Below are 19,425 nucleotides of genomic sequence, written 5' to 3' on the forward strand. Positions count from 1 at the left end.
CAAACCCGGGACCCTCATATTGAAAGTCCACCGCTTTAACCATTTGTCTATTGCGCCCGTTAGTGACAAGAAAGCTTTGTGTTTGAGTAAAAAGTCTTCAGAAATTACCTGGAACGTTCATCCACTGCCACTTGTGGCTCTCTTTTTGAGGATTCATTACTTTTGTTTGGAGTTTTAGAACTAAATAAACTGTGATTTCTTTTATGCTCCATCAACAACTGAGCTCTTTGTGTCAAATGTTTTAAAGACCTCATCTATTTCAAGTATTTGTGTTAATGTTTTTTTTTGGTATGAATCATCTACAGCAAAGCTCTGCATCTCCAAGTAATCTAATAGAACAGAATCACTGGACACATATCCTCTTTCCCTCCCACACAAATTCCAAAACTGTACAACAAGCAATCTGTGTTTTGCACACAATTTCCTTTTATTCACCATGGCATAACCAAACATTCCTCATTAAACTAACAGCAGTACTCTCAACAACTGGCTGGACATCATTCGTCCGCAATGCAACTCACTGAACATTTCAACACACACACTTACACACACTGTTATTCACAGTTGTTCATTTCAACAACTAAAACATGCTAGCTGTCAAGCATCAGCTACACTTTCTTGGAATCTGACGCCGTCATTGACTGAGCCATGTTGGCGCCCTGTGGAAATTGGATCTCCTGGAATCGCAGGGAGATGCGACTCACGCTCTTCAGGAACTTCTCGAGGCAGGTGACAGCACAGGTGTTCTGGGGAAAGAATCATGAGCTTATGAGAAATATGATAATAATAATAGAATTAAAATAGTAGCAGCAGTAGTACCAGTATTTGTTGAAAATAACAATAATAATAATATTAATAGTAAATGTTTGATCACAGTCAAGGGTGCTTTACATTCATTACAATAACAAAGCATATCCTCACCTAACTGTCTGGTACTAACTAAACACACACATACATGCGTGCGCGATACATGCATATAAAAGAGAGGATCAAGTTCAGAGAATAAAGAGCAGAATATCCCTTTTGTCAATGTTTCATTTTAATCTATCACAAAATCAGAAATTGTTATATTCCTTGTATGCTTCACTGGACATCCATTATCATGGATGTTTTACGGCAGTGTTCTATTTGTATCACACTGGAGATTATTCAAATTGGATCACACACAAACACACAAAGAGAATTTTCTTTCCTTTGTTTTCATCACTGGCAAACAAAAACTTTAAAAAGTCTTGAAAACCACAACTTAACAAAAGTGAGTATTCTCAGATGCCAGTTCATGATCTGAGAAGAACAAAATCATGTTTTTCTCATTCTGAAATCTAGTTTAATAAATAAATTAATTTCAAGGAACTGCACCCCAGTTTCTGTTTCCATTGGATTTGTTGCTTATTTTTTGTTGTTTTTGCTTTGTTTTTTATATTTCAATTGACACATGTTTTTGTTGTGATAACACTGATATACTGCACTGTACTGTACTGCACTGTGTTCCAGTCTTTCATCACAATCTTTTTTTTTTCTTCTGAAGATGGATTTTGGTCAACCCACTGTGAAAAGCGCATGACTGCACTGAATACAACCATCCACGTTAGTTCCCCATTCTCAGATCCCTCTTTCCCATGACTGCATTAAAATCAATCCTTTAGAGAAGACAGTTTTCAGAGACAACTCCTACATAACCAAGGGTTCTTTATCGTGCAAATGCCTGTACAATAGTTCCTCATCCATAGAACTAACATTTTCACCAATATTCTGGTTCTAGTTGTAGATCAGTATCAATGATGTGGTGTGGAGTGGAATGGTGGACGTTCTGTTAGGCTACATCAGTACATGAATCTAGTGACAAGACTCCTGAAACTTCACTTTAGGAGTGGGTACAATAATCAATAAACTTTTTTTTAAAGCATTATTCCCACAGGCACTCACTGATTTTGTAATTTATCTTCTTTCTTTTACATATTTGTTGTCTTACCTCAGCATCTAACACTTTTCTGGTGGTGAAGTCATGGACACAGTGATTGAAGCACATCTCTGACACCCTGTTGTACTGACTCAGGAACTCATAAAACTGAAACATTCAAAAACAAACACTGAATAAGGATATCAGAAAAGTGAGATACAAAATAAAACCATGAATCAGGAACTCAAGAAAATAGAAAAAAAGAAGAAGAAAACATGTTAAATTAAAAAACAACAAACAAATAATAATGATGATAATAAAAAAATTAAAAAAAAGAAATGAAATATTATAGTTTCAGTTTCAGTAGCTCAAGGAGGCGTCACTGTGTTCGGACAAAACCATATAGTGATATACGCTACACCACATCTGCCAAGCAGATGCCTGACCAGCAAATATTATAAAAACAAGGTATGACACAAGAATTTATCAAACTGAAAGAACAAATTTATACGTAAAGTATGTACCAGGTACTGGTTTCTTTATTTGCCCTTTCTTATTTTCTCTTAAATCTATCAAAAAGTTGTTGGTTTTTGTGTGTCAGTGTGCATATCATGTGTGTATGTGTGTGTGTGTGTGTGTGTGCGTGATCGCGCGTGCATGCGCATGCGCTCAGCCTTTTGCGGGGGGAGGATTGGGAGGGTGGAGGGAGGGACTGCCTCTTCTTCCATTCTCTTGGTTGCATTATTCTCACACCATTTATCCCAACTCTTTGTACATAACTACACTCAGGCTTGCTTCCTTGTTCATTCCCAGTCCTTAAGGAGGAACCTTGAACAAAAGTTGAACTGCTGCTGAATTACCTCAGTTGTGGTCAGGCATGTTTACTCTAATTCAGCCTAGTTACATAAGTAATCACTACAACAAAGTCTCTTATTTGATGACCACAATCACTGAGTAACAAAGTAAGACTCAACAAGCACCCCCTCAAAAGTGGAGTCACCATTATTATGTCCTTCGAGACATTCTCCATTAATCTGCCACTTTGCCAGTGATATCCCTATTGCTAATATCCCATGGCTATGGTATGGACACTTTAACCAAGTTACTAAGTATTTCACAGTCAACTATATAAGTATAACTAATTAACTTAATAACTGTATTAGTATGCCCTGTTAAACAAATGAAATAGAATGAATATATATTTCATTATGCTTCAATTAGAAACATTTCATATGAATTTATAGATTAATGATTATAAATAGTAAAATATAAACATGTTTCATTACCTGTTTTGCTGCAGACTGGGCATCTACTTGCATGTTAGGAGGCAAGCTAACACCGTCACCTATTCCTGGATTCATGTTCAATTGGTATCTGAAAAGTCTGGAAGAAAGCAGATGAAATCTGAAGGTTAATAAACATCACAAGCTGCACACACAAAATCCTGTCATGATACAAACCAAACCATTTTCTGAAACAACTGGATGTTGATAAATTCATGGTACATTACTTTATGCAATGTTGTAGTAAGACAAGTGTGTGACACTGACAGGTTATTTTCACCTGGCCCAAGTAGATTTTCTCAAAAGGCCTTGAGTGGAATCTGATCTGGATTTGGAACTGTCACAAATACAACATACAGAACATTGCGGAATACAATCAGTGAGGCAACCCAGAACTATTACTACAGCCTCCCTAAGCAGATTAACAATAATAACAACACCTATGCTAAGCAGATCGCCGCATGAGCCTGCCATCACCATCAACTAAAACAACAATTCTGTGTGTGCATTCGCTGGGACTATGATCGTTCCAAAGTGGGTTCATTTTGGGGAACAGGTAAGGTTAACAATAGAGCAGCAGTTGGTAATTTTAAAATTTGAGACTTGGTGTTTCCCTTTAAAACAGAGTTTAATTACTTGTTTATCCATTTCATTTCTTTCGTTTATTTTTCTTAAAATCATGAACTCTCCCAGTCCAGCTGCAATAAGTCAAGAAATGAAGAATGGCCAAAATGACTACCATGTAGTGTATCCAGATTGAAGTTTAAATTGAAGTTTTGAACATAAACTGATAAAGAGTTCAAATCAGTGAAATTAACTTTTCAGTAGTTGAAGTAGAAGACTAGAACCTAGTTAATGAGTTATTCTGGAATACATTACAGGATCTTTAATATTCTTAATCTTGAATCATTCATTCGACTTTTAGCCCAGTTGACTACAGAGGACTTGCAACACGTTTAAACCAAAACCATGTAACACAATTATGTACAAATCAGATCAAGTGAAAAATACTGATTTCTTCTGAAAACTTCAAAATCGTATCAAAGGGAACATGCAAGCTGTCATGCATGTTCCACTCAAAGTCTAAGAGTAAGACCATTGAGGAACAGCACATCTAAAGATCACTGCACAAGAAGGGACCAGTGGTAAAGTCCAGTGCTCAGCCTTTTGCTTTTCTTATGAAAGACCGACTTTTTCAAAAAGCATTGTGATGAAATCCTAAAGCAAGTCAGTAAGACCTGTATGTTATTGTTAATGATGATACATCCTAAAGTGGCACTCACATTGCGAGGACCACCAAAAAAGTCAATTCCACTTGCTGTTTGTGATGTAACTAATGACACTGCCTATGAATATGACTCAGACCTGTAGAAGATTACATACACACTAACACAGCACTCATGCATGCCAATCCATCCTCAACCATTCGGCAATGAGACCCCTGCCACCAGGGTGATGTAGACAAATAAAACTGATATAAAACCAAACTGCATGCTTCATCAACTGATCAAGGGAGACTACGGGAGTAAAGAACCTGGCTATGTCTCTACTGGGTCTACCATGCTGTACTTGAACTTTGAAGGAACAGCTCCCAAGCCTACACGTGAGATGAAAATACCTCCAACTGTCCTTTTAAAAACGAATGGCTGCGGGGTCAGTGCTGGTCATTCCACCTGGCCAGTTCATAAAAAAAAACACACACACCAAATAGCAGAACATTGAAGGTTCCAGACGCGATCAGCTGCTAGCGAGGTTGCAGGACCACCATCACAGTGACAGCTGCTTGCGGGTTGTGTAGAAATGCACACTGCTACAACCCTCCTGTTGTGTATGCGACCATGCTCCTACAACGTAACACACCCAAGTCAAAGAGTGAAAGTACGTGGGAGACTATCATTCAGAATGTACAGATCTAGCTGCGAAACATTTATGTCCTCTGTGCGAGAAGTGTCACTTTCTCAAAGTGAATGATAAATATTCAAATCGTCCAAAAGCATAAGGGTGTAAAGAGTTCTTGAATAATACCAAGATCTCGTTTACCTCTACTGATTAATAATGTCCGGTCACCGGTATCACCACACATGACACAGTGCCGCAGCAAAGGTTAAAAAATCAATCGATATCACGCCAAGCCGAAGTTCCTTCATCAGCCGGTTCAGAACTATAATAATAAACAATGCAGCTTCGGAAAAATATGAAATCCCTCATCTTTACTTACCTGAACGTATTCTACAAAATGATGAAAACAGATGCACGTGTTGTGATAAGCAAGTTTCAACTTGACTTAACCGGAAAGCAGACGTGAAGGGTAAATGAAAACGCAACAACAATTGGTTGGAATATTATTGTCGTGAAATCATTGCTCGCTAAATTTTTTTATGATAAATTCTTTGTACAAACAATCATTATATATACACGATTAGATCTATAGCTGTACACTTTTAAGGCTCTTTAAGATTTCTTATTGCAATATTTTGTTTACGACTTAACACAAAAATTGCCCCAAGCCAATCAAATGTTTTGTTACAAACGTTGTCGCTGTTTGTTGTGAAATGGCGACCGTGCAGTGGGAAATGTGATCAGACAAGTCCAAAACACTGAACAAGATCTTCATTTTAAAGCAAGCCGTTTCCTTACGTGATGGTGAACGGGCTACTTATGAAACAGACACTTTCAAAAGGACAAAAATGTGCCTGCGGATGGATTTTGTACAGAATGGTTCTGCATAAAGGTGTGGTAACCAGGCGACTTTCTGTCGGACAAAATTAAATTTTGAGTCCCAAATTCCCACTTTTCTGTGACAATTAAACCGAAGAAAATAAGACTTGAAATGTCACAAAATAGCATCCTTGAGCTCTTGTCAGTTACAAGCAATGCGGTGAAAGCTTTGGATAAAACAAACAGTTCCAAATCATCTGGCAGTGGAGGAGGCACTCCTCGCATTAGGATAGAGAGAGAGAATGCAGAAAATCATCCCCCAGTCAACGACCAGGATGTGCAGGACAACAGCAGATCAAGTGCTGACAGTGGTGTTGGTAAAACAGCAACACAATCCAACCAAGCGAGGAGTATAAAAGAAACCTCAGGAGATTTGCATGATTCTGATGACAGTACAACAGCAAGTGATGTTCTCATACGTTCAACCCTTGTTGATGAGAATCCAGCAGTACAGCCTGCTGTGTTGAACTCAAGTGCTTCTTCTCAGGGGTCAAGATGCAAGGAACTTGACAACTTCAATGTTGCTGATGCTAGGAAAGTAAAGGTGTCAAAAAAACATTTGAGAGAGATAGTTTCTCCAAGAGATTCTTATGACAATTCTCGCCAGGTTGTGTCTGTCTTTGCTCATACTGAATGTGAAACCAATTTGAATGTGAACAATAACAATCAGAAGAGCAGTTACAAACCAGAAAATGGGAAAGTTGTTAATGGCAGTTTTCCAAATAAAGCTTTCCCAAATGCTTCAGTGAAGGACACCTCTTCCAGGAGTGACAAAAATAGCAGCAAAATGTTAGCAGAGCAAAAGAAAACCCACAGTCAAGGTGTGGACAGTGTAGTGTATACTGTGCAACGACATGAACACAATGGCAAAGAACTGCTGTCAAATAAACAACAAACTAAAACTGGAAAACCAGACCAAGTTCCTCAACACTTGACTCATTTCCCATACAAAGTATCCAGACAAGGAAACAGTGCAAAAGAGCAAGTTTTGGTAGAGTCAGCAGATCTTGCAGAAGACTGGGGTAATTTGATTTTGTTTCTGTTTTGTTTTTGTTTTGTTTTTTGTTTTGGTGCTTGCATCTTTTCATTCTGTAAATTTCAGATACTTAAGAAAAATCTACAAACTAAAATTGATAATAATTATTTGTTGTCAGTTGTTGGGGAAATTTGTTTTTAACAAAAATCAGATTATTGAAAAAAAGAAAAGGTGTGTATCACACCTCAGGCGAGCAAGGAGTAGTGTTTGTGCAGACACATTAGTTCGGCATTTGACAAACACATACATGTTTGATAATATAATTATATATACCTCCCTTGCATAGCCGTTTTCTCTGCATGGAAAAGTGAACAACAACAACAACAACAATAATAATAATGATAATAATTGACATTTACATAGTGCATTTCTCCAGAAATACTGCTCAAAAAGTACTTTCGTTCCACACTCCCCACTTCCCCATCAGTACTCCTCTCCACCTGCACCTCCGCCACACCCCACACACAGAAGCATGTGCCAGAAAACACTCATGCAACTGAAATTTGGAAACCACCCACCCACCCATGATGCCCTCCAGAAAACATATCCCTGCAACACACTCGAGTAGGCACGCACACACACATGAATGCATGGACACTCACCTGCCACACACACATGGCAAACCGCCCCTTCACAACTGAACATGCACCCAAAGCCAGATCAGGCCAAGATCAGGAAAAAAAACACCAAAAAACAAAACAAAACAATACAGCACTTTGTTGGTTTACAGATGAAGATGAAGCCATTAGGATCCACAGCAGCAAACCTTGTTTGTAAAATAAATAACCAAAAACGTAAGCAAGTGCCTTCCAGGTGAGGTGCATGGTAGTTTGGAACGTGCTGCTGCTATGGATCTGCCTATTGCTCTGCAGTCATATTCCACTATCTGTTGTAGCATACATCTTTCTTACACAGTCCTTTATTGAAGTACTTTGTGACAATTTAATGTTGCCACAGCACTCATTGTGATCACTAACTCATTGATCACATTCTTTCACAGACTAACTAAAATTATATATATATATATATAGAGAGAGAGAGAGAGAGCTGTATATATATTATATATATATATTGTATCTGGATGATCAAAGCTTTGAATCTGTACTGTGTCATTGTACAGTTTTAGACCAACAGCTGCTTGTTTCAAGGAATTGTATAATGGACAGAATTCATATTCTGAATGCAGTATTTTATTTTGTGTTGGCTGTGTGTGTGTGTGTGTGTATGTGTGTCAGTCTTATGGGTCTGCTAAACTTATGCAGTAATTATGAGTGTGAACCATTTCCAGGATTCACAAAAAAAAAAAAAAAACTTGAGGACCTGTGCTTATGTCCTGGTCCTCAAAACTGATGGTTAAAAAAATGTTTTGAACAGAAAAGAATTAAGTTACAATTACATACATAAAATTGAATTGTTTTATATTCTGATTGCAGTAAATGTCAAATAACTCAAATCAAAAAGTTGCCAAAATCATAAAAAAAATTTAAAATGAAACTTTTAGTGGTATAAAAAAAAAAATTAGTTTGTACATTTTTCTACAGCTCATAGAAACACAAAATTATTGGAACTGGAGTATGATTTTTAATTTTATTGATCATCATTTGATGACATAATTTGTTATACATACACTGATAGTATATTTTTGATGACTGTTTAGTGGGTTTTTTGGTGTGTGTTTTTTTTTGTTTTTTTTACAGATTTACAAAGACTGGAATAATCTTTTTTCTTTTCTTTTTCTTTTTTTTTTTATCGAGGATCCAAATTTCATTTAGTTACATAAGCCTAAGGGATAGCTTTTATCACAAGGTTGTAATACAGTAATCTAATGATTAATAATTTATACATTATTCTTAATTACAACAGAGGAACAGAGTGTAAGCTCCAGCCAGCCGGAAATTGTAACAGTGGAGGAGCGAATAGTCAACGTATCCTCACAGGCCCCACTGCCATCTGATTATGAGGATTCTGTCTCCCAAGCAAGTGCAGTGGATGTTGTATCAGCTGCCAATCGACCATTGAAACCCCAGTCTTTTCCCAACCCGAGGCCTAAGGTGATACTGTTTGACCATTTATTTAATGAAAACAATAGTCATGCTGTTGAGCATAGCTGACAGAGCATGCTCATGTGCATCTGTGTGTGTGTGTGTGTGTGTGTGTGTGTGTGTGTATTGATTGTGTGAGTGCATGCATAAATTCTGGTCAAGGAAAAGCTGAATCAGGTTGTTGTTGGTTTGTTGTTGTTGTTTTTTGCAATTGTCACTCTCCTCTAATTGTTATTGTTATTTTCTTTTTTTAGTTTGTACCTCTACCTTTGCCAAAGGACATGCTTAATATGACAGTATGCTGCTTTTATATCTGTTATACATTAATGGATACATTTTATTTATACACAGCTTCACCATTTTTATTGCTGTGTTGTCTGGAACATAGCACCAAGGTCCAGGGCTGAAACAAGGTGCTTTGATGCAAGGTTCAGCCATGCCAAAGACAGGGAAGGGAGAGGAGGTTCAGATCTCCAAGTTTTCACTCACCGAGAAGCAGCGTGAAGTGAGGGAAGCTTTGTCTAAAAGGTTGGTTTGTGATTGTCCAAGATAAATTTGTAACTTTTCGTGCAGGAGTGTGTATCTGTGTGAGTGTGCGTGTCACATGCATGCATGTGTGTGTGTATGTGTGTCTGTGTCTGTGTAAATTTTTCTGTAACTATTACTGTATTAGGAGTATATTTGTCACATTCATTGCTTAAACTTTCAGTTTAACTTAAAGTACACATGTCTATGTGTACAACTATGAAAGTGTGATGTTCAAATAAGATGAAAGACTGTGCACTGTTATAATCGATAGTAATTCAGCATGAGATCAGTCCAAAATGTTAGTGCAGATTTTATTTGATTTTAACTTACTGACTGTATCTATATGATGAGCATCCAACCGTGTCTGATTTCTGTACATACATCAACTGATGCATTTATAAAATTAATATACTTTAAAATCCATTTTTATTGGATTCCACTAGTTTTGACTATAACTTGCACACAGCACACTTTCGGAGTCAAGCAACCCTTGTAAGGTTACACAGAATGACAGCACACCGCTGGCCCTGTTGTTGTGCAGGGGGAACCCATCCAAGCCAGTGAAACGCGTGGTGCAGCCCAAGATGGTGCACAGCGGCAGCGGCTTGGCAGAGGAAGACCTGAACAGAAACAACAACATGGACATGGGAGAGGGTAGTAGTGCCACTGGTGGTGGGGGTGGTGCAGGCACCGTGGAAAGCATCACCGCTGCTGTTGCTGCTTCTGCTGCTGTTGCTGCCACTCAGCCTTTTCTGAAGGTATGAGGATAGGGGATTGGGAGTCAGGGGTGGTGGTGGTGGTTTGGGTGAGGGAGGAGGGACAGGTTCCTTGCGCATATATATATTTATATACATATATATGTGTGTGTGTTTTTTTGTTGTTGTTTTTTTGTTTTCCCTTGCTGTCTTAATTAAGGAATTGAGAAATTCTCTTGTCAGCAATGAAATCTTGAGCAGGTATCGGGAACAGTACACACATGGCGTGGAGCAAATGCATTCATTTGTTGACAAGTATACATAACTGGAGTGGCCTATGTTTGCATGTAACTGAACTACATTAATTTGAACTTCATTCACTTTTTCTTCTTCATTCTCCATTGCTGCTGAAAAGCATCATGAAAAATTGAATTTAGTTATCAGAACGTGCTTGTTAAGATATACAGTGTTCTTTTTTTTTTTCTTCCGATTGATGTCAAATTTTGTTTGCTTTATTTTTTTTTATCTGACTTGATTTCTTAAAAAAAAATTTTCAATCTTTTGATAAAATTTTTGTTATAATTTTCTCTTCTTTTTTTCTTTTTTTCCCCCTTTATGATGTTTTTGTGTGCAGCAATTCTTCTTCGTCGCTAGTGGGCTGCAACTTTCATGCTCACTTGTATGTACACGAGTGGGTTTTTTACGTGTATGACCATTTTTGCCTCGCCATACAGGCAGCCATATTCCATCTTCAGGGGTGTGCATGCTGGGTATGTTTGTTTCCATAACCCACCAAACGCCGACATGGATTACAGGATCTTTAACGTTCGTATTTGATCTTCTGCTTGCGTATACACACGAAGGGGGTTTAGGCACAAGCAGGTCTGCACATAATGTTGACCTGGGAGATTGGAAAAATCTCCATCCTTTACCCACCAGGTGCCGATACTGAGATTCAAACCCGTGACCCTCTTATTGAAAGTACAATGCCTCTCAACTATTGCACCCGTCTGTTTGTAGCAGTTGGATGTAGTATCATGTTTCGTACATATTTTGTTTTATTTTTTATTAGATTTTTTATTAAATGTTTGTTTTGCTTCATTTTCAGTCATTTTTTTCTAGATGCATTTTTATTTGGTCTTGTTGATATTAGTTTTATCTTATTGTAGTAATCTTCATTTATATTATTTCATATTGGGTTTTTTTCCTCCCCTGTTGCAGATGCAGCAGGATCTGGAGAACAAGATGCAGACCCTGCTGGCAGAGATGGACCGGGTGCAGAAGCAGGTGGTGGGAGGGACAGGGACAGGAGCAGGGGGGGCTGAGCCCAAGGCTGGCAGCCAGCAGCAGGGTTCGAACCCTCGCCTGCAGCATCTGGAGCAGCAGATGACTGAGCGCAGGCTGGAGCATCTGGAGAGCCTGCAGAGTCAGCAGATGCAGCTTCAGGTGGGAGGGAGGAAGGACTGATTGTGATGTAATGTGATGTTGAGAGACTGAGATTTTTAAAATATTTTTTTAATGAACATGTTTAGTTCCATTTTTGTTACACATAGTGACATACATATGCAAAATAAGAAAGAGAAAAGAATTGGGAGTTACATGAATGAAACATGCTATCTGTTGCAATCATCAGAGTTTATGGTAGATTATATTGGTGCAGGGAGTGAACAGTGTGGGTGTGCTTACCACTTGCTGGGTATTTCACTTGTTATTTTGGTTGTGTGTGAGTGAGTGTGTGTGTGTGTGTGTGTGCACAAGCGCACATATGTCTCACACACAGAGACATACAGACACAGAGACACACACGTAGATTCAAGACACACACACACTGGGAAAGCGCACATGCCTAGAGCATTTTTTGATATTATGACAATGTGTTGACAATTTTTCAGATGTGAGATATGGACCTTTCTGATTGTTACTTCATAAGAAAGTCTTTAGTACAGATAAAATACAAATTATACTTTTTTCAATATCATGTGCTTTTCCAGTATTCCAGTTCTAAATTCATCATTCATTCAACACACAGAAAATATAACAGAAAAGAGATAATGAAATGAAAAGGGAAAAGATTTTTTTATTGCCAATTGAAAAAATTACCAGTAAAAGATTGTTATGATTTAAATGTCTTATACTGGTTACATTATCCAGTACTAAATTGTTAAGAAAGACATGGTAATATTTCTGCCTTTTCCAGGGTGATGATGTGCGTTTTATGATAATTTTTCCATCATTACTCCCTTCTTATTCAGTGGCTTACCACATCTGTCAGAAAATGTTTAAAGCCTTTGAAACTTCACAAAACTTTGCAGAGATAAAACTGGCAACAAGAGTATTAAAGGGAAGCAATCTTTGGTTTTTGATTTTCTGTCGGTGAAAGGATTACAACCGAGTGTGTGGGGCAAGTACAGACAGGTGTACGTGTAAATCATTTCTAATTCAACTTTGACTTCCAGGCTCAGCTGCTGTCCATGTCCCGCGACATGTCGCAGACGAGGCAGCCGCACGCTGCCGCCGCCGCCACCACCACCTCCACCTTCCACCCCACCTACTTCCCCACCTCCGCCTCCCTCACCGCGGCCCCCAGCAAGCCCCACTACAGCCGGGCACTGATAGAGCGAGAGCTGATGAGGGGCCGACTGCAGGGGGAGGAGAGGGGGCGGAGCCGTGACCAGTGGCACGTGCCCGATCCCGTCAAGGTGCCGGAGATGTCGGAGTCTGCGTTGGACACGCCCAACCCTCGCAGCAGGCCCCCTCGCCCGGCACAGTTTGGGGGCGCCAAAGGTCGGTGGGTGTGGGTGTGTCATGGTGGTGTGTGCTTTTGTGGATCAGGGGTTTGTCTTGAGTTCTTTCTTTGGTTTGAGTAACTTCTTTCTCACTGTTTAGTGGTAACCACACACAAGAAGAAAAAACAACAGCAAACACTGAGATCTTTTTCTAGTTTGACATTTTTTCACTGTTTGGTGATATTAGCCACACACATACACGCACGCACGTGCGCGCGCATGCATACACACATACACCCCCACACACATTCACAAACACAGTAGATAAATAAATGACACTTTTCTGTTCGACATCTTTTCTTTATTTAGTGATAACAGACACCCCCCCTCCCCCCGAAAAACAAACAAAAGATAAAACCTTTGTGTGTGGGTGTGGTATTCTGAGTGATTATTACAGTCATGTCTCTTGCTGTGAGATACATGATCTCTGAAGTGTTTGTAAGAAAGCCAGCAACATCAACAATCATAAACAAACAAAAAATAAATAAATGCACAAAAATTATTCAGACAAGTCCGTCAGAACATGAATTCCTCTCTTTCTGTGTTGTATACATGTTTTGCATTCATTGTTGTGGAACTGATGGCAAAGGAAAAGGGAGTGTCATCCAGTGTAAGGAAAAAAAAAAAAAGACGGTTAGCTTGAAATGAAATGGATATCCTTTTCTAAGAGAACAAATGTCTTATATGCATTGCTTATCAAGATCATTTTTAATATTCAGACTTCAGTTAAATATGTGTTCTCAAAGGCAGAAGGTATTATACAGATTGAGTATAGACATCAAGATAATTTAAAAAAAAAAAAAAACTGATTCCATATCTAACAGTGAACTAATTCTATCAAACTTTCAAAACATAATGACCAAAGTGAAATAAGAAATGTTATTTTAGCAGCACACAACAAGAAATATTGGATGTACGCAACCGTCTAGCCCAAGTGAATTTAACAAAATTACCCTCCACCCACTCTTCAGTTTATGGGCATTCACTTTGATAACTCATGTTGTCCTGTTGCCATTAGTCATTTGAAGAGTTAACTCCCTTGACATCGACTTGTGGGTGTTCACAAACATGTGGTAAAGATGGCTCAAAATTAATGGGGTTTGAGAAAGAAAGCTTACACACAGGTGACTGCATGTGCACATGTGTGTGTATATATATATATATAGAGAGAGAGAGAGAGAGAGATAGCATGGGCATATATATGTGTGTGTTCCTTTTACTTACAGACATTATTTACTGTTTCTTTAAGAGTGTTTAAACTTTGCCCCTTCCTCCCCTTCCTCCTGCCTTCTATCACCCCTCCCCAAATGTTTCATCTTTGATTGCTGTATTGCATCTTTATGCTGCTTTTTGTGCTTTTTTGTTGTTGTTTGTTTGCTTGATAAGAGTTCTTCAGTGGGTGCACCTATGACTCTTCACAGAGTAAAGGGGTGGAAAAAAAAGAAGAAGAGAAGAGTTTGTAATTGCGGTGGTCAGTTTGTTGCCTTCTTACGTCATGATTTGCTTGTTTAATCATGATCCACAGGCGCTTGTTCGGAAGTTGTGACGCATGATGATAACATAAAGTGTATGCCCTTTCTAGAGTGACTAGAGTGCCAAAGCGTATAGAGCTTCAAGAAAATGCACTATGGAAAGGCGTCTTAATAGATAGATCAACTTTGGCATGGGAATGTCTGAGAGATACTCTGGTAGATGGTAACGTGTGGCTGTGTCCTTTGTTTTGTTTTTCAGGAGGACTCCTGCAGGAGATTCTGGCAGCAGAGCCGTCCCCACAGCTGAACACTACCTTCAGTCTGCCTCACAGTGATGTGCATACAGCAAGGACAGGGAGGAGCAGGTGAGAGTTGTCTGTGTGTGTGTGTTTGTGTGTGCGTGTGTGTTCTCTGTGTGTATGTTCTCTTTGGGTGTGTGTGTATGTCATGTGTGTGTAATGTATGTGTGTTTGTATGTGTATGCATGCCTGCATTTGTGCATGTGTATTTGCACAAAAAGTATATGTGCCAATGGCCGCTTGAGGATGCCACTCTTCTTCACTCTTAATGTCTTATAAAGGTGTGCGTTTAGATCTCTAGACCACTTCACCCACTCTGTGTCAATGTAAACATTACAACCAAAATGCAGAATGTACAAGATTTAACATGCCAGTGACTCTCAGCGGTTTATAGAAGTGAACCTTTGCGAGAGACTGTTGGAGAGATTGTTGCACAAGAAACTCACACACACACATACACACACACATTCAAGCACACACACACACACACACACACACACACACACACACACACACACACACACACACAGTTACATGCAAAATGCATTGAAATGTTACATGAACACAACACTGGGTGAGGCAGGTGGTAGAGTTCATAGCATATATATATATATACACACAGTGTAGTCAGCTGAACTGCTTGTCTGAAGCCCAGTTGCTGCTGAATAGCCTTCACTTTGTCAACCTGTCAACATGTTTAGCACCAACTGCTCTGTCACTGAAGTGAGCGATCCATGATATTAATATCCTCATACCTCCCTCCTCATCATGTGTTGGTAGAGTGTGTGTCCTTATGATCCTGGTATTACCTGGTATTATTTTTTTCTGCATGATTACAGAAACAAAGCCAAACTTTTTTCTTTTTTTTTTCTTTTTTTTTTTAAAGAAGTGAACTGATCTCTGCAGACTTTATGGGAGCTCAGTTCATTTCTTTTCATTTGTTAAGCAGAATTAGAACAACTGTATCCTCTGTGTCTAACTGAAAAGAAAGAGTAGGGGTGGGGTGTGGGGGTGGGGGGGGGGGTAGAGAGAGAGTTCAGCTATAAAACCGTGTTTGGGTTTCAAACAGACAAACAAAAAGTATTCAACAACATAGCATACCAGTATCATAAATCATAGGATGTTGTGTACAGTTAGAAGTAACAGGCAAGGAAAACTGTATTTAAAAAAAACACAAAAAAACCAACAACAACAAAACAAAAAAAAACCCAGTGACTGAATAAAATTGAATAAATAATCATGGCCTGGGAACGCTGAAGAATGATAATGATAGATAATCAGATAAGAATTAAAAAAAACAAAACAACAACAATAATCAAATGAAAACCAGAATGCATGAAAACAAAACAATGCTACAACACAACAAGAAAATCATAAACGTAATTAATTCATAGAAATGAAAAGACACATATAAAAAGAAATCAGAAGAACAAAAAATGTAGCGTCTGATGGGATTTCATTTGTGAATTCACAGTCAGTGGGGTATCTAGAGAACACAGGATATATGCTGAAATATTAGAAGGATTCCAGCTTGAATGCTGAAATAAGAGAAGGAATCAGCTTGAATGCTGAAATAAGAGAAGGAATCAGCTTGAATGCTGAAGTAAGGGAAGGGACCAACCACAGTGCAATGGTGTTTGGAGGTGTGGAGGGCATTGTGTGCATTCCTGCAGTGCTCATTGGGTGTACAGTATCAGAGCAGGCATGGGGTTTTCAGGTTCCTCTGAGATAGATATCTCCTTACTCATGTCATTCTTTGCTGTTGCGTGATTCGAGGGTGGCATGTGTGGAGCTGCAGTGTATGCTTTACATGGCTTTGGCAGGCGATTTTGCATGTGTGTTTGTGTGTGTGTGTGTATATATATATATATATATATATATATATATATATATATATATATATATAGTAGTTCTTTCCTTGCATTGTGCGCACATGTATGTGTGCAAACACAGACATGCACGCACACACACATTCAAACACAGTCGTGCTCTCTGTGCCCCTAACCCCACTTCTCTACACACACACACACACACACACACACAGCCACATCCACTGTGTTCACAAGAAAAACGGTGTCAGCAGCAAAAGATCCGGATGGATCAGTCCAAAGTTTACACACAAAAATGTGTTGAAATATATATATATATATTTTTTTTTTTTTTTTTTTTTTTCAACCCAGTGTGATGCAAAGTAGGACCTGGACAGGGCCATAGAGCTCTCAGTTTCTGTGGTGAAGTGATGAACTGGGATGCCCCTGTAATACAAACAACAACCAGTGCTGGGATAGCCGCTTCTATGGATGTCTTGCAGCAAAACCAAACAAACTGACAAGAAAGCCCAACACGTTTTCATTTCTCGCTCTCTCTCTCTCAGTGAAAAAGAAAGTGCTTGTGTATGTGATTGTGCACGCGTGTGTGCGTGCGATCTTGTGCGTATTTTTTGACTACCCCCTCCCCCCCACCACCCTGCCCCCTCCCTTCGCCTTCTGGAAAAAGAGAAAAAGAAAATGAAGTACAAGGGGGGGGAAAAAGGACAGTAGACTACCAAACGAGACCGCACACAACAGCTTGCCCGGTCCATCTCCGATCCAGACGCCTCGCTCTTTTCGATAGGTCACGCTCGGGTAAATTTTTAAAGACACGTTGGTGGTGGAAGGAATGAGGAAGGGGGTGAGGGAATCCTGTGCAATGGAGGAGGGGTGGGGAGGGGTGGTAGGTGTAGGTGTGTACGTGTGTGTGGGAGGAGGCGTGGGCCTGGTGTGGGGCAGAGAAAGGGACGGGGGGTAGGGGGGATGAGGAGGAACGACAGAAAAAAGAAAGAAAGGACAAAAAAAAACCAACAAAAAAGTGATAGGGGTTAGAGATGTTCCCGATTGTGTGTTCGGATCGTGCCGAAGTAGCGGGTTTTCTGTCCGTGTCGGGACACGTAGCAAGCCTGTTTAGGGGTGGCGAGGTTGAGGGTGCAGGGGTGAGGGGGGTGAGATCCCTTTCGGGTGGGTGGGTGGGTGAGTGGGCAGGCGGAGGTGTACTATTGTGTGTTGGCACGTTCACTTGGCTGGGCCGCTGTGTTGGCACTGTGGGTCTGGGCCTGTTGTGTGAACGGCGATCCGGTTGGGCCACTCTGTTTTTAAACTTTGCTTGCTTTGCCCTGTGTATGTAGTTACGTGTTTGGGAGACCGAATTTTTTTTTCTGTGATACCATTGTGGAGTATTATTTCTCGAATAGAACAGCGTGTTATATGATTCTTTACACTTAACATGCACACACTCACTCTCACTCTCTCTCTCTCTCTCTCTCTCTCTCTCTCTGCTTTCTGCCTCTACATTTCTGTATTTGTGTGAACCAACAAAACAGAACTGTTCACATGGGGGCTGGAGGATAACGAAAGGGAATCACCCCTCCCCTCCCCGAAATAACAGGTCCAACCCCCACCCCCCTCCAGTCCCCCCTTTTTTTTCTCTCGTAAAACTGCGGGTGACATTTTCTGTATAAGAAGAGTATGTGACATACGTCACTTTTCATGATATAATCCTAACTATGCCCAGTCATGAAGAAGAATTCATTTGATGAGCAAACGCTTATATGCAAATATATATGACAGGACAACATTGACCAAGACGGTCGGTTTGGGCACAGGTCCTTTCGTTGTCATAGTTGTCACGTGGTTTCGTGGACGTGATCTCAATCAACTGAATATCAAAACGTGTAAAATCTCTCGGGGATCGAGGCTGCGGATCACCAGTGACAATACTGACTGTCCGTCCTTGCAGCTGAGAGCAGCCCACTGCTATTTATGGAACACACACACACTCTCTCTCTCTCTCTCTCACACACACACACACACACACACACACACACACACACATAGATATATATATAGAGAGAGAGAGAGAGAGAGATGGACATATATAACTCGATCCGCGTGGTGCCCGCGCGCAAGGACTGAGCAGATCGAGGGGTCCTTCGCTCTCTGATGTATGTTTGCAAAATCCATTTAGTATAAAGGTCAGTGGTCTCCTAGAAATTCCCGCCTATGTAGTAGGATCTGTGTTATCTGTTATAATCTGTGTGAGCTGGGGTCAGGGATTCCCCAACCCAGTTCTCCGCCCCAACCCCCATCCCCACTTCCCACCACCTCTGCTTCTCAACCCAAGCACGACATTTCTCACCACAACAGTTTAGCTGTCAGTGTAGCTAAGTGCTTTTGATTGATTGACTGATTCATTGTGAGTGAATTGTGCTGGTTTGAACGAAAGTTTGTTCGAACGTAAACATCGACAGATACACCCTATGATTATCTGTTTTCAGAGAGAGAGAGAGAGCGTTGTCAAAACACAGTTTAATCATCCTGTGTTTAGACACATTGTTGGAAGGTCGTTTTTATCCGTATATTCGGGTTTTCTGGTTTTGTCTGTCGAACTCACAGTTCTTTCTTCTTTTTTTTTCTTTTTTTTTTTTACCCGTTTCAGTTGGACGGCATTAATCTTTTTAGTGTGTTTCTTTGTCGTTGGTGAATTTGGTTTGTTTTACTCCCCGGCACCTTCGCCTCGTTGAAAACTGTTTTCCTTTCAGTGGAAACGTTACACTGAGTCTGTCCCTACACCTCCCCTTTATCTGACTATCTGTTTACATGTCTGCTACACGTTCGTGGCTGGTTGTATTCTT

The 19,425-nt window shown here is 39.9% G+C and overlaps 2 protein-coding genes across 5 annotated transcripts in view; one reads left to right on the top strand and one right to left on the bottom strand.

The window, feature by feature from the left end:
- Positions 1-402: 402 nt before the first annotated feature.
- The window catches only part of LOC143281227 (mitochondrial import inner membrane translocase subunit Tim9-like), a 21,283-nt gene continuing 2,260 nt past the window's right edge, over positions 403-19,425 (bottom strand). The window contains exons 2-5 of one of the 3 annotated variants that reach the window (XM_076586318.1): positions 10,027-10,127; positions 3,187-3,283; positions 1,973-2,068; positions 403-746 (exon numbers count right to left, since the gene is read on the bottom strand). In XM_076586318.1, the coding sequence (XP_076442433.1) occupies positions 609-746; positions 1,973-2,068; positions 3,187-3,261 (309 nt within the window). In that variant the 5' untranslated portion in view covers positions 3,262-3,283; positions 10,027-10,127 and the 3' untranslated portion in view covers positions 403-608. Of the gene's footprint in view, positions 747-1,972; positions 2,069-3,186; positions 3,284-5,223; positions 5,282-5,401; positions 5,503-10,026; positions 10,128-19,425 lie in introns of those variants that run through there. The other 2 variants (XM_076586316.1, XM_076586317.1) reach the window with 2 other exon arrangements.
- The window catches only part of LOC143281225 (uncharacterized), a 127,606-nt gene continuing 113,924 nt past the window's right edge, over positions 5,744-19,425 (top strand). For both annotated transcript variants that reach the window (XM_076586312.1, XM_076586313.1), the window contains exons 1-7: positions 5,744-6,923; positions 8,801-8,988; positions 9,368-9,507; positions 10,049-10,265; positions 11,424-11,648; positions 12,659-12,986; positions 14,720-14,825. In XM_076586312.1, the coding sequence (XP_076442427.1) occupies positions 6,014-6,923; positions 8,801-8,988; positions 9,368-9,507; positions 10,049-10,265; positions 11,424-11,648; positions 12,659-12,986; positions 14,720-14,825 (2,114 nt within the window). In that variant the 5' untranslated portion in view covers positions 5,744-6,013. The remainder of the gene's footprint in view (positions 6,924-8,800; positions 8,989-9,367; positions 9,508-10,048; positions 10,266-11,423; positions 11,649-12,658; positions 12,987-14,719; positions 14,826-19,425) is intronic.

This window comes from Babylonia areolata, chromosome 4, assembly GCF_041734735.1.
Source record: "Babylonia areolata isolate BAREFJ2019XMU chromosome 4, ASM4173473v1, whole genome shotgun sequence".
In the NCBI taxonomy this organism is placed as follows: domain Eukaryota; kingdom Metazoa; phylum Mollusca; class Gastropoda; order Neogastropoda; family Buccinidae; genus Babylonia; species Babylonia areolata.